Source organism: Chionomys nivalis, chromosome 25 (genome assembly GCF_950005125.1).
Source record: "Chionomys nivalis chromosome 25, mChiNiv1.1, whole genome shotgun sequence".
NCBI classification, from domain to species: Eukaryota; Metazoa; Chordata; class Mammalia; order Rodentia; family Cricetidae; genus Chionomys; species Chionomys nivalis.
In genome coordinates this window covers 37,163,673-37,187,776 of record NC_080110.1, presented here as the reverse complement: position 1 = coordinate 37,187,776, position 24,104 = coordinate 37,163,673, and the positions used below count along the sequence as shown (strand labels likewise).

The 24,104-nt window shown below is 41.4% G+C and overlaps 1 protein-coding gene across 7 annotated transcripts in view; it reads left to right on the top strand.

Moving 5' to 3' along the window:
* Positions 1–24,104, top strand: part of Grip1 (glutamate receptor interacting protein 1) — a 664,532-nt gene that overhangs the window by 231,482 nt on the left and 408,946 nt on the right. For 5 of the 7 annotated variants that reach the window (XM_057757635.1, XM_057757638.1, XM_057757636.1 and 2 more), the window contains exon 1: positions 19,931–20,410. The exons of the other annotated variants lie outside the window; for them this stretch is intronic. In XM_057757635.1, the coding sequence (XP_057613618.1) occupies positions 20,278–20,410 (133 nt within the window). In that variant the 5' untranslated portion in view covers positions 19,931–20,277. Of the gene's footprint in view, positions 1–19,930; positions 20,411–24,104 lie in introns of those variants that run through there. 7 annotated transcript variants of the gene reach the window in all.

Sequence of the window (24,104 nt, the reverse complement as noted above, 5' to 3'; positions counted from 1 at the left end):
TGTTGGCTTTAGAATAAATTGTGAACTCCTTCATATGCACTTCCATTCCCTGGTCCTGGCTGATGCTCCAGCCTCTTTTATATTTTTGCATACAGCCCACTTGCTTAGATGTGACAGATTCTGGTGCTTGGTGAAGAGTGGAGATGATTCCAAACTCTGCCTATGACAGCAGTCATGATTTAGACAGAAGCATTTGTTTTCTCCTCTCCTTCCATTTGATAGAAGGACTTTGAGGAGAAATAAGCAAAGTGGATGCAGCCTGTTTTCTTTGAGAGATCAGCCTGATTCTTTGACGGCCCAGCTAGTTGGCTGTGGGCACTACGTTCTCTCCCCTTCAAATAAAGGAATCATCAGTCATGTTCTGGGTGGGACAACCTGCTGCCAGCTTGCAAATGAGGCCGATTACCAACATTCCTCATCTCAAGCCTGTGAATGTGAGCAGCACGAAAGGACCAGAGTGCCCTGCTGCTGGCCATCAATCCGCCTTATTAATGGAGGCGGTCATGTCAATGCCAGTCTCTCATCTTCCTAATGCATGGCCTCTCCCTATCCCATTGTTTACAGGTTAAAAGGTGTGTGCGCTTAAAACAGAGATTCATGAGCAGAAAAAAAATGCCCTTGTATTTTCTTTCTAAATTTAGTGAAATTGATTTGAGGGGAAGCGGTGCTGGTGTCTGTGCGTGGGAGAAGCTAGAGGTTCTCCTAATGGCATTTCTGTTCCCAGAGCCGAGGCCTGGTTAAAAGATGTATAGAAGTGCATGCTAATGTAATTGCCACTATGTCACTGCTTGAAAGGTCCCATTAACTAGTAGCAGACTCATATAAAAGGGCTGTAGATAAAGGCACACGAAGTGTGGGAGCCAGAGAAGGTTGTGGATTTTCTCCACCTTGATTCCCGCTAAGCACAGAAATGGTGAGCTATGGATGACATTACTAACTGCAGGGATGCACTATTGTTGCTTTTGAGACGTCACATCAGTCTTGAGACATACCAGGACAGTGGAAGGATCTTGTCATATTTGGTCTTCTATTAGGTCCTTAGCTCCTATATATCAAATATAAAACAGAAGGCCCAATGCTCATGACTGTGGGTCTATCCAAGACTGTCATTCAATCAATTATCACAGAAAATCATGTGATCTCTTCCTCTGGAGGCGCCTGAATCTGAGGATGATAGTTTCAGGATGGACCCGGACTCAGTGTGATGATTAAAATTACCTGATACATTCTAAGTCTCAAATGATTCGGTGTCAGTAAGTGACTTAGAAGCCCCACTGTGATCTCAGAAGTCCCTGGTCTCCATTCACAACTTACCTTCCCCACTGTGATCTCAGAAGTCCCTGGTCTCCATTCACAACTTACCTTCCCCACTGTGATCTCAGAAGTCCCTGGTCTCCATTCACAACTTACCTTCCCCACTGTGATCTCAGAAGTCCCTGGTCTCCATTCACAACTTACCTTCCCCACTGTGATCTCAGAAGTCCCTGGTCTCCATTCACAACTTATCTTCCCCACTGTGATCTCAGAAGTCCCTGGTCTCCATTCACAACTTACCTTCCTCACTGTGATCTCAGAAGTCCCTGGTCTCCATTCACAACTTACCTCTGTAACGTTCTAAACTTTCTCTGAATATGAGTCTGCCTAGACCAAAGGTTCATGAAGGCTGAGGAAAGTCTCCCTGTTCTAGTTTCTACGAGCAATCACGGCTGGAAGCACACATGGGTTTTCTTTGTTCCAGCAGCCTGGTATGAGCAACCTGCTTGTGATCACTGCAGCCCGCCGATAGGGACTGTTACCCTAATTTTAGTACACGAGGAACCACAGCTTCAAGTGCTTCACTAACTTGGCAAGTGAGGAAAGTTTAGATTTTAAAACATGCTCCTCCTAATGGCCTTGTGTACCTCCTTGTGTCCAACCTTAAAAGCGCACGTACGTCTTAGAGGCACATTGATCAGATCTCAGCTATGTGACCACATCAAAGTCCTTTCCTTCCTGTCTCTCTCTGCATCTCTGTATGTCTCTGTCTCTCTCTGGTTTTAAATCTGCAAATGGAAGGCAGAAATGTAGCTGGCAGAGTCACACAAAACAGATACTCATTAGCTGTCCTAATTTTGAAACGTACCCGGGAAACTTGATAGGGTCAACTTGTGGCATTTTGAGACTTGGGGTGACGGTGACAGCTCATCTTCCCTCTTGACATTCTGGAGAGAAATTGCTAATGTAAGGTGTTTCAGGGTCCTTGAATACATCGATATTATTAACATAATGCTAGCATGAAGGAACCAGTTGATCTGATCAACCCTGTTGGAAAAGCAGGGAAATTTGACCTTGTGGAGGTAACGCAGCAGCTACTGTGCATGTCTGGACCTGTCTATGTGGCTGACTCCTGGCTAGTTTGGTAGCAAAGAGACTCAGAAGTACTTCTTATGGAAGGAAAGTTTTGCATGTTTCGGAGGCCCCTGATTAGGGTCCTTGGGTTGGGAGTGGAGGGCAGGTAGGGAAGCAAGCAGGCTAGACTGCTCTCTTAAACACCTTGGGCAAGAATATAACCACTGTCACAATTTAGAGTTAAACTTGAAGCAAGGTTTAATTAAATATTGGCCAGGATGATGGACTCTGGCCAGGGCCATGCCTCAAGCACAGCTGGTACAGTTGGGCCAACCAACCACTGCAGGGAAGTGGAGACATGGCTCGGTGTCTTATATCAACAACAGCCTCCAGCACCTCAGTCCTTAGACAAGGGCCTTATGAACAAGAGGCATTTTGTTTTATGGATCTCTTAGGCACAGTAATGAAAACTCGGAACTTTGGCTCTCATAATTCACTCCCATACCACCCTCTTTATACAAACAAAACTGCTTTGACTTCTTATATGAGAGACTGAAAAAGAGAATTCGGTTTTGAAGACGAGTTTAGAAATCACATTGCAGAAAATATGCTTTGGTTTATTTATATAGACCATGAACAACTTAATTTAAACAGTCCCGTAACATGAGTACCAGTAACCGGGGACTGGAATACAAGATGAGGAGGAGGAAGGACCCCCAGATGGAACAGATAGAAAGGGGGCTAGTTCTGGACTCTGGAGAGCGGCACCTGGCTTTGAATCCTAGAGCTGTCAATGAGTGACTGTGTTGTGTTTTTAGAACACTATTTTAGCTCTCCGTGTGCTTCATTCATAAAACAGCGTGATGGTTTCAGTTTCACACTCCTGCCACAACTGTACTACAAGTGGAGTACCGTAGTGGAGAAACAACATGACTTGCCCGCCCTTCAGGTCTAGTGGTCCGAAGTCTGAAACAGATTTTGTCATCAACAGCCAAAGCCAAGACCCCACTCCCTCTATAGCTCCTGGAGAGACCTTGCCCTGCTCAGCCCTTGTCTACATTCCTTGTTGTGAGGCACCTCCTCTATCACTGGTCCAGAAAGAGTGTTCTTATGTTTTCTTGCCTCTGATAGTTGGCTTTCTTAATGACATCTTCTCATTTGACCTTCCTGCTCTCTTCATATAATAAACCTTTGAAGGGGATACATCTGGATCATCCATGGTAATCTTCGCATTTCTAGGTCCTGGCTCAAGCACGGTCCTTTCTGTCATGTGAAGCAGCAAATCGTCACAGACATCCTATGTATTCACAGGTTTCACCTCAGGGTATCTATCTAGTTGACTACAGAGACTAAAATGTTAATGACTATAACAAAATCAAAATGAAATCTGGCATAATATGTACTAAATATTTGTAATTAAAATTGTAGTTGAGTTTGACATTGGCAATAAGATATCCCTATTCCAGCCTGTGGCACGGGTGCAGAATGGGTCAGACACATAGGAAATGGGCCCATGTGCCTCTGGACAAAAAACTGCCTCTCTGAGGTCCATTTTCTGCATCTTTTAGGTAAATACGCTGTGTCCCTTGTTGTAGCAATGACGATTAGGGAGGTTCGGCAAGCATCTTCCTCTGGGAACCTGACATGTTAAGGATGACAAAATCCTAAGGGCTTCAGGAACCTTTTGCTTTCAAATGCCTTAGGCTGACATCAATTGTGTTATTTGTTTGCTTCTCATTAAGGTTGTAGGGTCATACAGCTTGGAAATAAGGATGCTGGATGAATTCCTTAGCACTAATAAGTTAGGAATATCACTAGAAAGGTAAGGACCTTAGTTGTATATATCAGTTTCCTGGAACAGTAACAAATCACTACAAACTGGGTGACTTGGACAATATATTTAATCTCTTTTGTCTCCATGTAATACAAATATAAAAATACAAATCACTTCGAGTTGAAATCAAAGTGTCAGCTGGGCCATGTCTTCCTGGGGCCCATTAGGGAGACTCTGGGCCTGAATCCCCTCAGAGCTTTTGGTAGTGGTTGACATCCCTTGACTTGTGGCCAGTCTGCCTCCAGATACATTTCCTCCTTGTCATCTGTCTCAGAACCCTGTCTCTCTCATCAGTAGCCCTTAGGACCCAGCTGCATAACCCAGACCCTTAGCTTCATCAGACTGAACCGTAGGAGATGATCTTCATCCTCATGCTATATAAAGTAACACCCCTAGTTCTGAAGATTAAAAACAGGTGAATGTACCTTGATGTGGGGTGGGGTGGGGACGTTTTCAGCTCCTCAGGAAGATGGGGAAGTGGGTGTTGCCTTTCAGAGATAACCAAGGATCTTCTGTTAGCAGCTGGTTTATCAGAGCATCTCTGGTTTTCTTTGAATGCTTCTCTGAATGCAAGTATTAATGAGGCATTGCTGGAGCAACCCCAAACAAAAATAACAATGATTGACATCCCTTCCCTTCATGAGGGAATTTCAACATCCCACAAAGACCTGCGTACTGAAGGCTTGGATGCCATTATGGTGTGCTAAACTGGTGTGAGGGGTGACAGCTTGAGGAGGTGTGGCTCATTGGAAGGAAGTCTTGGGGTTGTGCCTTCGTAGAAGGTATAAAGACCCAGTACCCTCCTCTCTGCCTTTGCTTCCCAGCTGCCTGAGAGGCAACTTCATTTTATCCCTCATTTGCCTCCGTGCTGTTCACCTCCTCACAGGCTCAAAGCCGTGCGGCCAAGTGGTGTTGGACTGAAACCTGAAGCTAAAATAAATCCCGTTCATTTAAGTTGATTCTCTCAAGTCTTTGGTCATTATAATGAAAGCTGACTAATACAGGTTTCCATTCCCAGCAAATTAAACAGAAAACACATCTGAAAACAACCGAAACCTCTAAGTAAAAGGCAGAATAGCAGGGAGATCTTCAGAGGGGTGCGAGGCAGAGCTGTGGTCGTGGCAGAGTGCCTCTCAGGGCCTCCGCACCAAACTCGAAATCCACACCATACCTGGTACATGCTAGGCCAGCCTTCTACCACTGAGAAACACTTGAACCATTTTGTATTTTTATTTTTGAGACAGGGTCTCCGTAGTTCCCAATTTGGCCTTGAACTGACTCTGTAGCCCAGGCTGCCCCACGTTCCTTCTGCTTTATCTCCCGAGAAGCCGAGAATCCAGACTTGAGCCGCTAGGTTTAGGTAGATGTTGGGGAATATTATTTTAACTAGGCAATGATGTGTTACATTTGTTCATGCTGAAGAATATTACTTTAGCTGCGTAAAGGTGTGTTACTTTTGTTTACACTGAGTTTGTTTAATGTTTTAAGGTTGTGTGTTTAATTATGTAAAGATATGTTACATCTATTTCATCTTGCCTGCCTAAAGTACCTGAATGGTCTAATAAAGAGCTAAATGGCCAATAGCTAGGCAGGAAAAAGGATAAGTGGGGCTGGCAGGGAGAGAGAATAAATAGAAGGAGAAATGAGGGCTTGAGAGGGAGAAAAACGAGAGAAGAGAGGAATGAGAGAAGGAAGAGGAGGGAATGAGGGAGAAGCCCAGGGCCAGAACTCAGCCAGGCTTAGAGACAATAAGGAAGTAAGAAAAGGTAAAAAGCCCCAAGGCATAAGGTAGATAAAGAGAAACAGGTTAATTTAAGTTAAAAATACTAGCTAGAAACACTATTAGCCAGGTCAAGCATTCATAACTAATAATAAGTCTCTGTGTCGTGAATTGAGAGCTGCTTGGTGGCCTAAAAGAAAAAGCCTGGCATAGGTTGACTCTTTTATTTCTACTTATGTAAAATGAGATAATAGCTATGGATGTGCTCTGAAAATGTAAAAGCCACAGAGACCTGAGTGGTATGTATTAATCATGCAGTCTAACTCCTGCTTATCAGTTGGGCAGGAAATGAGTAAGTGGTTTGCTCTGAAATTTTGCAGGGGAAGTCCATGTCAAGAATGCAGGCCTCATGACTACCTGTTGGGTTTTCTAAGCACAGCCTTGCGCAGCTCTATGAGCCGTGCACTGTCATTGGGCAGCCCTGTGAGCCATGCACTGTCATTGGGCAGCCCTGTGAGCCATGCACTGTCAGTCACATCAGCATTGCTCTGGCCATTCTGTCCTGTCTCCTTCCACCCTCACAACTACTTACAGAATATACTGAAGCACACAGAAAAAGGTAATGTGTACGAATTTTAAACTAAAATGAGCTAATTGCCTTCACACAAAGCCGGAAGAGTGTGTTACCTTGGGGACCATCAGGAATATAGGTCCCAGTTTGAGTCAAGTACAAGATGTGGCAGCAGTGCCTTGTGATGGCATCTGGAGTGTTTCTCAGTGAAATCCCCGGGGTGCGACAATGCCATGCTTTCTGCTCAGCAGCTTCCAACTTCTCACCAAGCCTTGCGGACACCCAGATTCTGTACTGGCTGAATAATGAGGACATGTTATATGAGAAGGAAAATACCTGTACTTGGCATGCCTGACTTCCAAGATAATTTTAAAAGGATACATCAAAAGGACCCATGTTCGTTATTGAGGATGAAACAAGGTAAATTTAGAGTGTCGATTTTTTTTCCAGGCCTTTCAACTAAATAAGATCATTCTTTTCACCACTAATAGATCTGCTGGAAGTTAAGTGTTGCAGGCATTTAGTAAGGTGGTCTGTATTCATCCTGCCTTCTTGTAATGTCGCCTTGATGTGGTCCTCTTCCCTCTGTGTGGACAGGCCTTGTGCCTGCCTTCCGGCCAGCAGGACTGGATCCCTGCAACCACATTCAGATGTGTAACAACCATGTTCCTGAGGCCTCATCTCCATCTCTTTCTCCTTTGCTGGCGTTGAGGCATGCATACAAATCAAGGCAGCCTCCAGCTGATAGCCAACACAAACTGAAGCTTCCAGTCCTTCTTCTGCAAACTGGATTCTACTGGCATGCTTAGCCTAGAAGCAGACCCTTCAGCTGGGTTACTGATAAGAACGTAGCTTCTTAGTTGCATTCATGTGAGCGTCAGAGCAGAAAACCCCATGAGCATCACCAAAATTCCTGACCCACAGGGACTGGAAGATAAGAACTGTGTGTTCTTATGCTTCTAAGTTTTGATAATGTTGTTAAGTAACAGCAGATGCTAATACAAGGTCTTTTAATTTTCCTCTACCCGTAAGGGCTTGTCTTAAGGGAGAAAGGTAAATCATCAATGCCATAGGTATTCAAAAAACTGCTAATCACTTTGTGCTGCCTTATATGTATTTATGGTAGATATTATTTATATATTAACTTCCTTTACACTCTCTTTGATGCATTTTCCAGAAACAAAGGGCTATTGAGATGACAAAGCCGGTAAGAGAATATTCCTGACTTCAATCTCAGGAACCAACGTGAAGGGAGAAGGAAAGAACCCTCCACAAAGTTTCCTCTGACCTCCGCACACTTGGAAAAGCATGTGTGTTCCACATGCATACATCACACACACATTCATGTGTATATATGCACACACAGACTTGGACGCACAAAGATAAAATTTAACAGCAAGCACAAAATATACCCCATGAATATTTTGAAAGAGTAAAGGAGTTGTCATGTCACAAGAGTTCTCTGACAAATTAGTGACAAACAAAAGCTTGTTATACGAAGAGAACAGTTCCCTGATGAACTGGGTGTTCTTTTTACAGGTAAACCTTATTTTACTGGTTGTTTGTGTGTTGATATGTGTGTATCTCCAAGCATGTGATCGTCCGAGAATGACTCTGTGGGATCAGTTCTCTCCTTCCACCTTTATGTGTCTTCCAGAGAGAGGCCTACAGGGTAAGCACCCTTTCACACTGGGCCATCTTGCTGGCATGAACTGTGTATTTTAAAAATGAATCCCATAAACATGATACCTGGGTTTTCTCTACTCATCTGTGTCAGCCTTGTTTGATTGGTCTCCTGTATGGGGAAAAGAAGTGGAAATATTCTCATTTCACTCCTTGGCAAGGCGGGAGAGTTTGAAAGGGAATGTTGTGAGATTTGCTGAGTTTTACGAGACTGATGAAGACATGCGGACAAACTGCTCAACTCTGAAGATAGATTTAGGCTAGTTAGACATTGCAGATGAAAATCAAGCAAGGAGAGTGATGATATAGACACATCAAAAGAAGCAGACTTCAGCATCGAGTGATTAAAGCAGGCCTCGGGGACATCAAAAAGCTCTCGGAAACTGTCACACAAATGTTTTAGACTGGGCCACTCAAGCCAAATATGAACAAAGGAGGTTAAAATGTAAACTTTTTGTATGCATCTCCAAAAATTAAAAATAATGCCCTTTCTTCTAAAGAATAAAATAAGTGCTTCTGTCTTCTTGTTCATTTTTCTTCAGACTTCTTGTCTGTTTCTATACTACTGTATGGCTTGCAACTTCTGTTATGAAGGGATTTTTCTGTGCTTCCCAAAGAGACTAAACATAGTGATTTAAGCCTAAACAATGTGTTGTTCATCGCTGGCTATACTGAAGGAGAAAAGTGGCAACCACTCCTGCCTCTCAGGCATAGGGTCATCAACTCGGTAGAGAGGGAGCTGTGTGGGCCCCGTGACCCATGTGGCCACTTGTGATGCCGAAGTCCCATGAAATCTTCTGACCTGTGTCTATTCACAAACAGCCCTGAAAAGCCCAGTGGTACTCAGTATCTGTGAAACATCATTCAAAGAATGGCTGGCCGAATGCTGCATCCCTGGCAGATTTGCCTTACCTTAGATCTAAGCTGTAACAACATTCGTTTGCCCCTCAAGCACTGTGCCGTATTCTTGTTGGGGTTTACGGTGGTGGTGGATTGTTGCTATTGTGTCTGAATTTCTTTGCTGGATTAAAACGCCTTATTCTAAATGTCTTGGGTTTAGGGACCTTTCTTTACCTACTTTTTTTTTTTTTCAAGTCCCAGCCTACTTGAGGAACCTTTGTCATGGTTACATTTTATCATTCCTAATTCTACTAACATTTGAAACCGAATGAGCTTGTTCAAAGAATGGAACGCCATGTCCTTATGACAGTTGATGCGTGTTTCTGTGTGCAGTCCTGGGAAGGACAGAGCCATTAGCAGAGTGAGCACTGGTGGCACCGGGGATCATCAAACTCGATGTGTGACAGCATGAAGGTGGCATTAGATGCTCTGTCTTGCATAAGGTCTAGTAGATAAGAATTTCAGTTCAAGTATGGCAAAAAGATTGTGCATTGTATGTGTGGGTGTCTGTGATGAGAATGGGAGGGAGGGTCGTAAGCATTGCAGGTAATGTTTGTGTAAATACCACATTTCCAAAATTGCTTTTCTTAAATTTCTCTAACTTAAAAAATTAATAAAGGTAGCAAATCATTTACATTGTATGTATATGGGACATCTTAGGCACTAGAGTATAAATACACTAAAAACTGATGAGAAAATAAACATTAATGGAGGTGTTATTTTCTCAAAACTAATACTTTGGCAAGAGAAGATTTAAATGATCATTGATCAATCTGTTTTGTAGTGAAAATGTTAATGTACAAATCACTTGGCTTGATATTTTGGGGGTAATTTAGCCACATAGCAATCAAGAGATTTCCAAATTCAAGGAATTTTAATTTCCCAAAACAAATACAAAGGCGGCAACTTGAGAACCATTATTAGCTTGTACCATTGAACGCATAATTATAAAAAATCAAAACAAAAGAAAGGAAAACCCTTTCCAATACTCTTAATACCCTAGGAAATGTTGATATGGTTTTAGTAGATATAAGAACATATAGTGAAGTACATATAACACTGTAGCTCTTCCAAACACACAAGGCAACGTGCTGTTCAATCCCTTCATTTATGAGCAGAAATTCTTCAGGTTGGATGAGGTGAGCAAGGCTCTGCAGCTTGCAGGCTCTGCTGGCAGGAATCTCAGGCTTTCTTCAGCGAGAGAACAAGTCCTGCATGACTGGCTTTGGCTTTCTAGACGGAATGATAAGTTGGTCTTTGCACCCTTGACAGATGTGCTGAGAAAGTGTACAGTTTTATTGGCCTTGAAACACGAGGTGAAAATAAGAACTCACGAGAACATGGCTACGTTCCGTTAGCTAGTCCACTCTGTGCGAGTCATGGTATGGCCTCTGGGCTTTGTAGACCACATTTGGCTCTTTTGTGTCTCTCTAATCTATCTACAAAATCGAATTGTGTGACACTTTCTGAATTTCACATAAAATAAACCAAAATGAGACACATAAATTGGGTTACTATATTCAGACACACTTGTGGCGACATGTCACTTGCCTCTCTTCCTCTCGTCTATTTTGCTCCAAAGTAAGAGATGATTATCATCAGGTGTGTGGATTGAAGTGATTGGCCAAGGGTCTGGTGTTCAAGGCTCCTAAATCACGACCTGATTACATCAGCTCCACTGCTCTGTCAGTGGATTAAAGCAACCCAGGGTGCGCTCGTCCTGGTGATGGAGTTCTAAATCTCACAGTCAGCCCTGCAGCTTCCCAGTGAGCCATTTCCTTCTGCCGGACAAGGGAGAAAGACAGTTACTGATGGTCACAGTGGTTCATTCATTTTCCAAAGCCAGAAAAATGAGAACGTGTGCGCAAGAGAGTGTTTTCTAATTACTGTTGCCTCAGTATCTCTAGGGAAACTAGTTTAATGCTGCAAAAAACTAAAGTATCATTTTGACAAAACTGTGTTGTTGGTTTTGCTTGTTTTGTCTTTACAGGTAGGAGTTGTTTGACTTTTACTCAACCTAACCCACAAAATTCCAAATAGAATGTAAAAGAATTACCTTCAGATTTTAAGTCAGAATATCATATGCTAGGGAGAACTGCCACACATGCGTATGCCCTCCCTGGTGGTTCTGCATTGAGTGCTCATGGCATCTATAAAATTATAGCAGATATTGTGGAGTTAATCATCTAAAGCATCCTGTGTATCTGCTGAGATGTAATCTTTTCTCTCATTTCACTGTCCTAATGATATTACACAGACAAGGTTTCCCTAGCTCTCCTGGAACTGGCTTTTGTAAACCAGGCTGGCCTCAAACTCACAGAGGTCCACCTGCCTCTACCCCCTGAATGCTAGAATTAAAGATATATGCTATTATACCTGGCTCCCAAAACAAAATTTCTCAGTCAATTTTATTTCCTTTTATAAGATCTATAGTTTTTCTGTCCCTGCTAGAGAAAGACTAGGCTGAATCTGTTTTCTTTAATGTGGTTTATAGGTTCAGGTCAGATGCAGAATAACAGCAAACACTTCCACAAAGTTTGCATATTCTTTTGCATCAGTAAACGCACATCCTCCTTCACTGACAGCATCCTTCAGAGAACTGAGGCACCTGCTAGGACTGATGGGGCTACAGTGACATCATCTCACCTGAAGTTCAGTTGGTTTACATGAGAGCTCATTCTTACTGTTGCTGTTTTTTCTAAACTTTGGTAAATATGTTACGTCAAGTGCCCGTTATTATGGTATCATTCACAATCCTACCACCTCCCTAAAAAAATAAAAATCCCTGTGTAACAACCCTTTTATCTCCCTTCTTGCCAACCTCTGGCAATGCCTAATCCTCTTACTGTCTGTGGAATAAATGGTATGCAGTGGGAATCAGTCAGCATGTAGCCTTTCCAGAGTGGTTTCCGTGACTTAGCACAGGCATTTTGGTTTTACGTCTCCCAATGATTGATTTCTTCAAGGGTTCACTGCAATTCCATTCATGTAGATGTACCACCAGTTATCCTCCTGTCTACCAATGTGCATCTTGGTTGCTTACAAGCTTTTCTGATTATGCATGAAGCTGATATAAGTGGCCAGCTGTGCAGGTTCTTGTGGAAGATGTAAGTTCAACTTCTTTGAGCATGTCCAAGGAGAATGATTGTGAGATCAAATAGTAAAGATATGTTTAGTTCTATAAGAAATTTGAAGCATTGTCTTCAGTAGCTGTACCCTTTTCTATTTAACCAGCAACAAGCGAGAACCCCCTCACTGCACCTTCTCATTGGTGCCTGATACTGTCGGTTGTTTGGAAGGCACTCGTGGTATCTTGTTCCGTTGTCCTGAATTCCTGTCATGCCGAGCATCTTTGCATGTGTGTGTTTGTTGTCTCTGGATTCTTCCTTGCTGATTTATATATTCAGGGGTTTTACATCTATCTCAAACATCAAGTTGCACATTTTCTGACTCTTGACTTTTTCAAGCTCTTTTGCATATTTTATATAATAGCCTGTGATTGTGTTTTGCATGTCTTCATTTTGTGCACAGATGATCTTTTCACAGCATATAGCATATTTTCAGTGAAGTTCAGATTATCAGTTTTGTTTTCATGAGCTGCTCCTCACATGTTAGATATAAATGTCATCATCATGAAGTCATCAAGATTTTCTTATGCCATCTTTGCTTCGTAGCTTTGCACTTTTCCTTTGCATTCTGCATTTATGTATATGATCTATTTCAAGTCAATGTTTATCAAAGGTATAAAGTCTATATCTAGCTTTAGATTCCTTTTGGGGGGTGTTGTCTGTGTGTATCATGTATCATGGGCTTCTATTTTATGCCCATATATATGTTCAGACATGAATAATTGCACAAGTACACATGAGCCAGGGAAATACATGGGTTCCTGATTTATCACTCACCACCTTATTTCCTTGAGAACAGGGTGTCTTGTGGAACCACGAGCCAATTAACCACAGAGATCCTTCTGTCTCCCTCCTCCACAAGGCTGGGGTTACAGACTTATATGCAAACATACTCAGCTTTTTACATGGATTCTGGGGCTTCCAACTCAGGGTTTGGTCTAACTTGTTTCTCAAACTCTCGGGTAAAATTCTGTTTTTCTGAGAAAAGAAATCTTGTCCAAGGTCCTCCCCCCTCCATCCAGGTCTAGGAAGGTGAGCATCCAAACAGACTAGGCTCCCGCAAAGGCAATACATGCAGTAGAATCAAAACCCAGTGCCATTGTCCTTGGCTTCTCAGTCAGCCCTCATTGTCAGCCACGCTCAGAGAGACTCTTACCATGTTAAGATAGTACATTAAGCAAGGCAAATTTGAAAATTATTTTCAAACATTCATTTTCACTCTCTTGTGCTTATTTCATATCTAGGAAGTAAACAAAAATATTAGTTAATTCTACAAAGTGGGGGATGCAAAGAAATAGTGATGCTTAAAAACTGAAAGAATAGCCTCAAGACACCCTGTTCTCAAGGAAATAAGGTGATGAGTGATAAATCAGGACACGGGTCTATTTATCTTAAAACTCCAGAGAGTGTTCTGTGGGCCTCTCGTTAATGTAGAACATTGTCCCCAGTCTGTAGAGTTCAGGTTGAGGCACTCCTGACTGCCACTGTAGCTTCTTACATTACACTGTAGTGACTTTCTTCCTGTCCCTGGTCCAGTGCCAGACTCTTGGTCTTTCTTGTGTGTTCCTGCTGGGTGTGCTGTTTAGTCTTTTGTGTGGCTGAATGTTTTTGTCTTGTTTACCTTCTGCTGAAATTCTCTCTCCTCTTGGAAAGCCTTCCCAGATGTCCCACTGTCAGGTTCTGTCATCGTCACCTTGTGGACCACTTCCAGAACCATAGGCTGTGCTTCCCAATATGTTATGTGCCCCTTGATCAGGTGTGCGACACCCAAGGGCAGGGAGCTCTGCCCTCTGCCCTCTGCACATGACTCTGTCTTCATTGCTGGGACAGTGCCTGGCATCCCTGACAAATGGTGAACACTTGTCCAGTGAATGGATCTGGTTGAGCATGAGCCAAACACACATTGTTCATGGCTCACGGAAGCATACTATTTAATTCCACAGGGGTCTTCCTAAAACGTGTGTCAAACACCAAAATGAGCTAGCAGGGCTTTAAAATAGGACGCATTGTAACGGTTGGTGAGAGCATGCATGGATCAAGGATATAACATGTCAGAGGCACTAAACATACTTTATAGAGTGAATAAGTGAGCCCCTAAAGCCATAGACATTCCAAAAGCCCCATTTCCATTAATGGATTTAAACTCTTAACTTGTACATACAGCTACCATCAAGAAGGATGGTTTAGTGTTTCTCACCGTCTCCAGTTGTACACCCACTGTGTAATAAATATTGATTTACAATACATGTGAGGAGCAATTAAGTGGATGACAAGGAAGCAGCCAAATAGACGAGGCAGCTGAAGTTCAACAGCAAAGTGAGAGGAGAAGCAGGAACCCTGGTCATTTTAGATAGAGAACTTTTGACAAGAAGTTCTTAAAATGTAGATGTCACGGGAGAGATCTAATAACAAACAAAGAAAGTATTGCTGTTAACAGGACTAGGTTAGGGGTTTGAGAACTGGTTACAAGAGAAAAAGTTCAAAAAGATGGGGAAACACCTAGAAGAAACTAAAAAATATAATTAGGCTAGTCTTTACAACCCCCTAAAACCCATCAGACTACAAGAAAATATTTCTATAGTCAAATAAATCAATTAGAAAATATTTTTTGAAATTTCATAGTTTGATAAAAATAATCACCCCCAAAACAAATAAATAAGTAAATCGTACTATTTCAAGGTAGATTTTTTTTCCTGCTCTCTAAGTGATTTAGGAAGACAAGTTGTGGAGAGGAAGGGGGCGTGGAGAAGTGGGGACAGAGAGCATGTATGGATTTCTAGGAATCAGAAGACATTAGACAATTTTTAGATCTACTGTATGGGGCTTAAATGCCCCTTGTGAACTTTCACAAGTACCTTAAAAGACTCCATAGCCAACAGTATGTTTTTCATCACTTGAAAGCATCTTGTATGAATGCAATACCATATTGTAGCTGCAACAGACGTTCTAGTCTAAATCTTTCTCCTAATAATATATTTTATACCTTCAATGGGGAAAAATCTGTGAATTTCCACACATAGAATCTTTTTAAAGCTCTTACCATGTTAAGATAGTACGTTAAACAAGGCAAATTTGAAAATTATTTTTAAACATTCATTTTCACTCTCTTGTGCTTATTTCATATCTAGGCAGTAAACAAAAATATTAGTTAATTCTACAAAGTGGGGGATGCAAAGGAAAAGTGAGGCTTAAAAACTGAAAGAATAGCCTCAAAGTCATGTGAGACCTTTGAAGCCTAAAATAGTCAGAACCTCAGAATGACTGCCTGACATTTCATTTTGCAAGAAGTCTAAACAGCCATAATAAATCTACAAATGCAGACATACCACAGTTAAATTTCATTTCACGCTCAGTAAGCAAACAGTTTCAGATGCTAAGCACTGTCCTGCACTGTCTTTTTAACTAAAATCTTGTTGGCAGTGGAGAGTTGACCTTGAAATACCTCACAGATGGATGAATTAGCTTAGTTCATCCACTTCGATTTACAGACCAGAAAATTTGCTTCACATTACTGTTTAGGTACCGACTCTGCATTATTTAATAAACAACCCCAACAATAAGTGATCAGATGGGATCAGATTAACTATTCATTTAGGAATGACTCGGAAAAGCTTTTTGAAAATAAGTGTTCTTTTCTTTTTTGTTTGCTTGTTCATCTTTCCCCCCATGTATTGGCTTGACATAGTGCTGAACAGGGTGTAGTATAAATAGAGTTTGCCAGCACGTTAGAGACAGTAGCCCACCGTGCAAACAGTACTGAAGTTAGGTTAAAAAAAAATGTTTACAAACCAGAAATTTGTTCTGTGTTCAGCTCAGCTCTCACATCTCCATATGATAAATATGTTTGTAAGACAAAATTTGTTCCTAATTATTTCAGTTCATGAGTCTAACATGGTTATAGAGGCACATTGTCATACTGTTTGCAGCTTTGATGCACAAGGACCATACAGACATTTATTCTGGTGTTCATTTTGTTACCATCTTATTTACTATTTGATGCATGGAGTGGTTTTTGATCACATCTTAAATTAAAAATAATACTATAAGTGATTGCAAAGATAAAACTTCGTCTTCTATTGTAGTCAGACCCTTAAATGCACTTACTCAATACTGCTAAAGATATTTAAATAGAACATTATTAAGGTGTTTTATGTTAAAATTATGTATGCATGAGACACATAATCTATGGATTTCATTTAGCAAAGAGCATGAGATAAATCACTTCCACTATAAAGCTTGTTTCAGTGGTGAGAATGCCATGTCATCACTCCTGAAGATGAGTATTTCCTCTCTCCCGTGCTGCCCTCTCCAAGGTGGCGCGGTGTCTGTCCTGGGGTCCCAGGACTGTGGTCCTTCCTCCCTCCTGCTCGGCCCTCTCCAGGGTGGTGCAGTGTCTGTCCTGGGGTCTGTAGTTCTTGACCTTACATGCAGACACCTCAGCATCTCAAAGGGCTAGATTTTTTAGCATGTTAAATATTTGTCAGATAGACTGTGTGTTCCATAATACATCTTAGAAGATACTCTAACCATCATTTAATGTAAATGTGCAAGGAAGGATATCCTTTAATAAGCAACTTAGGAGATTTTGTAGGTTAAAGACTTAATAGTTGGCCTACTCTTTTAATGAAAGCAGATGGGGAACCTAATTCAGAAGAATATAGAAACCATACAAGTGCTTTATAGTCAATTGCCTACTTCCCAGGAGGAAAATAATGAGCACTTCTCTCTCTCTCTCTCTCTCTCTCTCTCTCTCTCTCTCTCTCTCTCTCTCTCTCTCTCTGTATGTGTGTGTCTGTGTGTGTTTGTGTGTGTGTCTGTGTGTATGTTAATATGTATTAGCTATCCTTGGTTGAAGTACATTTTGTTGAATAATTCAAGCTGTTTGGTTTTCTCATGAGAACACTTTTTTTTTTTCTTTTCTTTTCTTTTTGGTTTTTCGAGACAGGGTTTCTCTGTAGCTTTGGTGCCCGTCCCGGAACTAGCTCTTGTAGACCAGGCTGGCCTCGAACTCCCAGAGATCCGCCTGCCTCTGCCTCCCGAGTGCTGGGATTAAAGGCGTGCGCCACCACCGCCCGGCTAGAACACTTTTTTTTTTTTTGTCTTAGGAATTTAATACTACGCTTTAGTGACCCTTTAGCTCCACTAAAGCCCACTTGTTAATAGTTAGCTTTCTCTACAGGAGAGAAGTGTGTTGCCATTGCTTTACAAGTAGTTAGTGTTTGGGAACTAGCTACTCAAATAGATCCCCACCATGTCCCACAGGCACAAATGCCTGCAGGGCCCAGAGGTGACTGAGTGAGAGGTTTGAGTCTGGGAGAAAGGGCTATAGATAGTGAGAAGCAGAGAGTTATTGGTGGGTGACAGTCTTTCTCAGCTCTTCTCTACAGTAACTATATGGAACTGGGTCCAGAGCTACGAGGTCTTCCCATACTTTAAGGAAAACATTGAATACCTGCTTATTTTGTGTAATCGTCTGACTTTCATATGTTGACCCAGTTTTAAGTAAAACAAACGCCAAACACTCAGCTAAGCCAAATCAAGCGTGACTGTGGGAGATGACTGTCCCCACAGTTGCTGTTAGCAGCCTCTGCGCTCATCCTGTGGAGGCAGGCATCAGGGAGGACCACTGGCTGGAGTGACAAGACCTGTGCTGCCTTCTTGGAGCTGCAGGGTGGGGCTGTTTCTGTGGAGATGTACCGCCTTCCTGAGAAGAACACAGCCACGTTTCACTAACTTGACAGTTGTCCAGGACTACTATAAACGTCAGCCTTGGTCTTCGAGTGCGAGACAGGAAAACTTTGAGGTGGAGCCTGAAATGCATCCAGAACTCTAAAACCATGAAACCACTGTCAGGACTCTGCTGTCCGCCCTCAGCAGTCACCAGTTAAGAAAGCGCCTGCGCGCTCGCCTACAGCCTGATCCGATGGAGGCTTTTTCTCAATTGAGCTTCCCTCAGATGACTAGTTTGTGTCAAGTTGACACGAACCTCTCCAGCACACTCTATTTCAAGAACAATCACATAGAAAAGACTTGGATTTTTATGCAAGTAGCTTTTGAGCAGGCAAGATAATCTCTAAATTAGTACCAAATTGTGTTCTATTCGCTGGCCCTACAGTGTTGAGTTGATAACCTGGAGCCATGGAAATGGTTTGAACCTTCTTTTCTTTTCCATGGAGGGCTGCAAACCCTTGTGAGCATGCTCTTTGGCTGACTGAAGAGGCCATGTGCTGTTATTGCCACTCATTTACTGTTTGTTATTCAAAGTCTAGACTCCAGATCTTCAAGATTCTGCTTAATTGTTTTTAATTGTTCTGGTTTGTTTTGGTTGAGGAAGGCACAATAATAACGAAAGGACTCAGGACCTAAGGACAGTGAATTTTGTTGGTGTTTAAAAGATGCTCATGACACATTTTATAGCATCTTTTTGTCAGCATCATTAAGTTTGTATTTTTTCCGCAAGCCCTCTCCTCCAGCACACAAAATGAGAAACCTCCGAGCACGGGGGATTTCATGGAACTGTTGAATGTAACTCCACACACTTCAGAGCTGAAATGCTCTTGGTTAGTAAATATTTGACTTCCTCAATAAAATTGTCCCTACTTCATCATGAGCAGTCTATAGCTGAAAACAGAGATCTGCCTCAGTGTAGAAAAGAGACGGGTTGCCTGTGCACCAAACAACAGGTATTGTGAGCACAGCCAGCTCCCCCGGGACGCCTGTGCAAACTTGTTATGATATTGTTATTGAACAACCATCATTCAGTCAGACACATTTCTCTAAATTACATTTCTGGAAACAAGGGGCTGTGGAATATCATTACTTTCCTAGGTAATATGCTGACATGCATGATGAATTAGGCTGTGAGTTGAGGGCTTGTTCCTGGTGTTAGAAATCCCCATCTGTGTAGAGATCCATGAAAAAGAGCCTGGAGTGGGGATGGTTACATAGGATTCCTGCTTACTCAGTTCACCTCTAGCGGGTTTCTGCCCTTTGACCTCACGTATTTTTGATAGCCAGAGGTTTTGGGTTTTGTCGTTGTTGTTTTTTAAATTGTTTGTGATTCTTAAAGATTAACATAAACAAGGTATAGACACATTTTAAAAACGTTCTTCTTTTAATTCAGTTTCGCTTGTCCTTTAAATAGCTTCTTTTATTGTTAAACAGCGTGACCGCTCAGCCTGAGTTCTACTTGAATTTCATGCACTCAAAGTTGGATTATTTGTGCTCCGCTCCTCTGAAAAGCATGCAGTTTCCTTTCTTTGCAGATTGTGGAGCGCTGTTACTAAGCCTGTGAGAAGCTTCTCTGAGAAGCACATTTTAATATTTAGATCAAACAGCGATTGGAATACATTAATGCCCAGTGGGGTAAATTTGTCCTTTGAAAGCAGCTGCTGAGCCTTCCCCCTGCTGCTCCAATTAACACATACAGCACACTCAGTCAGCAAGAGGGCTGTGCATATGGATGAAACCACTTCCCAGATCCCTAGAGTGGCTTGCCAAGAGCGCAAAGAGTTAACCAGCCTCTCTTTTCCCAAACTGTAGCTTTCTAGGAAGTTTTCACGTGCCTGCTGAGCTTTGAGCATAGGAATGTTAATACGAGTGGGAAGAATTGGCTGCTGGGGAAAGCCAAGCCCGTCCCTAGCTTTGGTTCAGTCCAGTGACTAACGAGCTTCCCCACCCGCCCTGGTGATGGAGGTGTCGGGTAGTTACATTTTAGTGCTGGGATGCCTCTTGCTTCAGCTGAAAATCCTCAACTTTTGTTTGGTGTGAAAACAAGTTGAAGCCCACAGCTTCGCTGTTTGTTTTCTCTTTAATTATTATTATCTTACTTTTATTATCATCTTTGCCCCACCCATCCTTAAAGAAAAAACAGCAGATCTGACAGTTTCTTGGGCTAAATGAGAAGGTCTCATCAAGGTACTCCCAGATCGCGGTTATGTTTTCCCCTTCTGCAGCTCAACTCTCGGCCCTGATGGGCAGGAGGAGCAAGGCTGGAGGGTAATGTGTCCAGGTCCCCGGGCTTCCTGAGGGTCATTCATGCTCCACCGACTTGCAGAGCAGCTGAGCTGTCCGCTTTGCTGCTGGCTGCGCAGCGCCTCCCCGGGAGCCAGGCATGGACCGCTTCCTGGGATTCGTCAAACAGATTCGGAGATCTAGGAGAAGAAAAGGGAAAAAGTACCGTCCGGAAGAGGATTACCAAGAGGGCTATGAGGATGTCTATTACTACGCTTCCGAGCATTTTCGAAGTAAGCGCTTCCCTCCACCCTCGTCTTCTGGTCCTCACATGCCAGGGCTAACAATTAACCTTGCATGTTTCTTTACTCTTGGATGCAAAAGATTTACCAGGTGGTGTTGTGTGATGTGCTTGATTTGTTGTGAATATCGCCACCACATCAGGTCTGGACGCTATTGCCAGTCCGGGTCTGCACACAGGTTAATATTGTAGATGTAATTGATTCTCTTATTTTAAGCAGCTGTTAAAAAAATCTGTCGTGTAGGTGGCTAGAATATGTTCTATTGTAGTTGTTATTTTTCCAATATGTGTGTGTATTTTTCTTCCTTTCAAGACAGAGAAGGTTGGCTTGTTTGAAAGTAATTGTCTATATTGGAGTTGGTGTTCATGATTAACGCTCACAGTCCCGACTTCTGGACAGTTATCTGTGATGAAACGTGCTTTTTGTACAAGGAAGTTGAAATGCTTTTCTTTGATGCATGTTCATAATTTTGTTATTAGGTTAGGGGAACTTGTTTGCTGTCAGCTAGCAGCAGCAATACCTGTAGAATAAAAAAATACCCACATAAAGACATTTGTAAATTGACTTTAAAATAGAGAACTAGAAATTTTCTTGTACCTGCCAGTGCTTTGAGTTCCTGGTGAGGCTTAGACAGGTCCCAATAGATTTAAAATCCAGAAATGCCTCAGGGTGTGGAGAGAAAGCATCTCCTTGCCAAAATCACTGAGTTTATGTGCCCAAATGAAGGGGAGGGAGATGACAGCTATGTGTGATCTACATTTTAAAAATTTAAAATTATTTCTTGTCTTCTTGAGCAAGAATCTTTATGAACTTGTACCTGAAGCCTATTTTTTTCTTCTACCCTGTGAAGTATAACCATGAATGTATTCCATTTCTACCCTTTGAGCATTAACTAATAAATAATTTAGATCCCAATTTCTGTGGCAGTGAAAGCCATGGGAATTATTTCCACATGACCAAACCCACTGTGATTGATGAAGGCTGAGGGCTGAAAACTTAGGTAGTGGCAATAACACAATAATGCTAATTGTAATTCTTTGATATTTGCCTGAACTGTATTGCTATTAATGTTTTTACAGAGTGTTCTCCGAGTTTCAGAGCTGTTTCCATGTTATTGTGCTTTTTCATGAATAATCTATTCTAATGTAGTGACAGTCTATGTTTCCTAAATTTAGCTTCCTTGATGTATTCTCAAATTTAACTAGGATTTGTGGCACACATAAAAAAATATACTGCCAGCTTGCATGAGAAGTAATTCTGAAATGTAGGAAGTGGGGTGGGGGAGCTGAAGAACACCGCTTGGCCTGCTATTCCTTGAAGACATTTCTTGCAGTCAATACACAGGGAGTCTAGAGCCTAACTCACACCCTCTGTGATTTCTGTTGTGATGAATGTGTCTACAAATTGACTCAAACAAAATCTCTCAAATGCCTGCATTCTACGTGTTTTGCTGAGTTTTTTTTTTTAAATAAATTTGTTGAAAGAAAAAAAAAACACATCAGCAGGAAAAGTGCTTTCCAGGAATAGACTAGAAAGAGAGTATGATGAGGGTAATAATCGTTATCTTTAAGTTCAGAGAAAAACTCGGGGAAAATCATGCTTTATCAGATTCTTCATGGTTGCTCTAAGAATGAGATGCTAACCGGCCTGAGTGTTTGCCTTTCCACCGGAAAATAAGATCCAGTGGTGTTTTTGTTTGCTTGCTCGCTTGTTTTTCGGGAAGCACCCTTTCTTTATGTGATGCACTTGAAAACTTGTAGACTTAGCTGGCTCTTGGGTCCCCAACTTCAAAATTCTACATCTTGAATGGAATGTGTTAGAGTGAACTGACGTCTGGCGTTTGGCATTTCATGAAATATTAAATAGTCTGAGATTTTGCAGAAGACCCATCACATAGTGCAGTGACCTCATGGGACATCTTTGGGCTGAACAGAGGAGATTCCACTTGTATTTAACTGCTATAGTAAAGTGTACACAGCAAGCCTGACTCTTAAAGCTAATCTTCTCAGATGGGTAATGCAGCCAAATTTAATTACATCCACTGTGTATCTATTTTAACTAGTCTTTGGTATAATTTGGAAGTTTATACCCCTTGTATCTCATCACATGTGGAGAAATTCCATTTATATTAAGGCTGAGAGTGTGGTAGAATTTATTGATGATATTTATGTCTTATTTAATGATGCCATTGATTTAAAAAAAATCATTATTCTTTGTCTCCAGTGTTTTTCTTTCCTTTTCTGAAACTTAACTCTGCCATGTAAGTTTTCTATTAGTTCATCATAAGAAATTGATCATCTGATAATGGAAAATTGAGTTAATAAGGGATTCCCAGAAAATACACCCCAAATTCTTCTCTCTCTTTCAAGGGTTTTCTAATACTTTATTTTATTCTAAGTAGTGTTTATTCTTTTCTGGGATATAAATGAGACGTTTATGATCTTTTCCTTTATTTTAGATGCCCCTCAGCTATCATATTAAATGCCAAAGACAAAATTAAGATGCTACCAGGACCAGATGCTGTGGTATAATGATTGTCCTAGAAATGGCTGGTTTCTCTACAACCCTGTCAGAACTGGGTTTTAACAGTAATAGACTGATTGCTTTGTTTTGTTTTATGTTTTTAAGAAAAATCTTTTCACATTTTTTAGAATCAACATATGCAACTATGTACAAGAGGCAGAATGAAATAATGTATACAAAACTGCCTTTGTCACTTATCCATTCTCTCCTCATTCTAGAGTTGGAATTTAAGCAAACAAGACAGAAGCCTTAGGCAAATCACCACATACTTCCGGAATTTAGTTCATAAAATGTGACACAGGGTGTCTTAAAATCTAAGGATTTTTCTAAGTACAAAATTATAATTTTATATTTCAATTTTTATATCAATTCAGGTAAAACAAAAAACAAAACAGTGGTAGTCAGGGAGGGAGGCAGGAGCTCCAGCATCTTGCTCTATTGCTCAGTGCTATCTCCAGTACTGCACTCTCTGCTCCAGCCTCTTGAAGAACTGGTACTAAAGGTAGCTATCGCGATAGTGACTTAGATAAAGAATTAGACAAAGGATTCTATCTGCTGTTTAAACCAAATAATCTCCTTGACTATCTTAAAGGGACTATCTAATTCGCTAGTGAATTCATTTTGATTAGGAACTTTCAGAAAGGGTGTTCCTTTTATTTAAAACCATGATTTATCATTGACTATTAAGGAACTTGGGAGAGTTTTGATATTCCAGCAGAGGTCTAAATATATTGCTAAATCTTAGAGATCTTGTTTAAATTGCACCTACCAGGGAGCACTGCCTTCTCTTGAAATTCTTGCATAGATGATTCATCGAGTGTTCCCCCCGCCCCCCGACAAAAGCCTGAGTGGATTACAAACCTATCATAAATCTAGACTAGAGCTGGACCCTAAAATGCAGTTTTATTATGCTCACTACCTATCCCCCCGCTAAATATTGGATTATTGTGAGTTTTTAAGGCTCTTACTAGTCAGGCTTTTTTTATCTGTCATACAGATTTAAATGTCTACTTCTGTTGTTACATGATTTCTTAATTCACAGTGGATAATATTCAAGGTATAAAGCAGATAATGTGTCATCTCCTTTCTTTTTGGATCGCTCTTGGCTGTGATAAAAGTCCTGACTGGCCACAATCTATTTTGCTGAATTATTGCTGTTTGT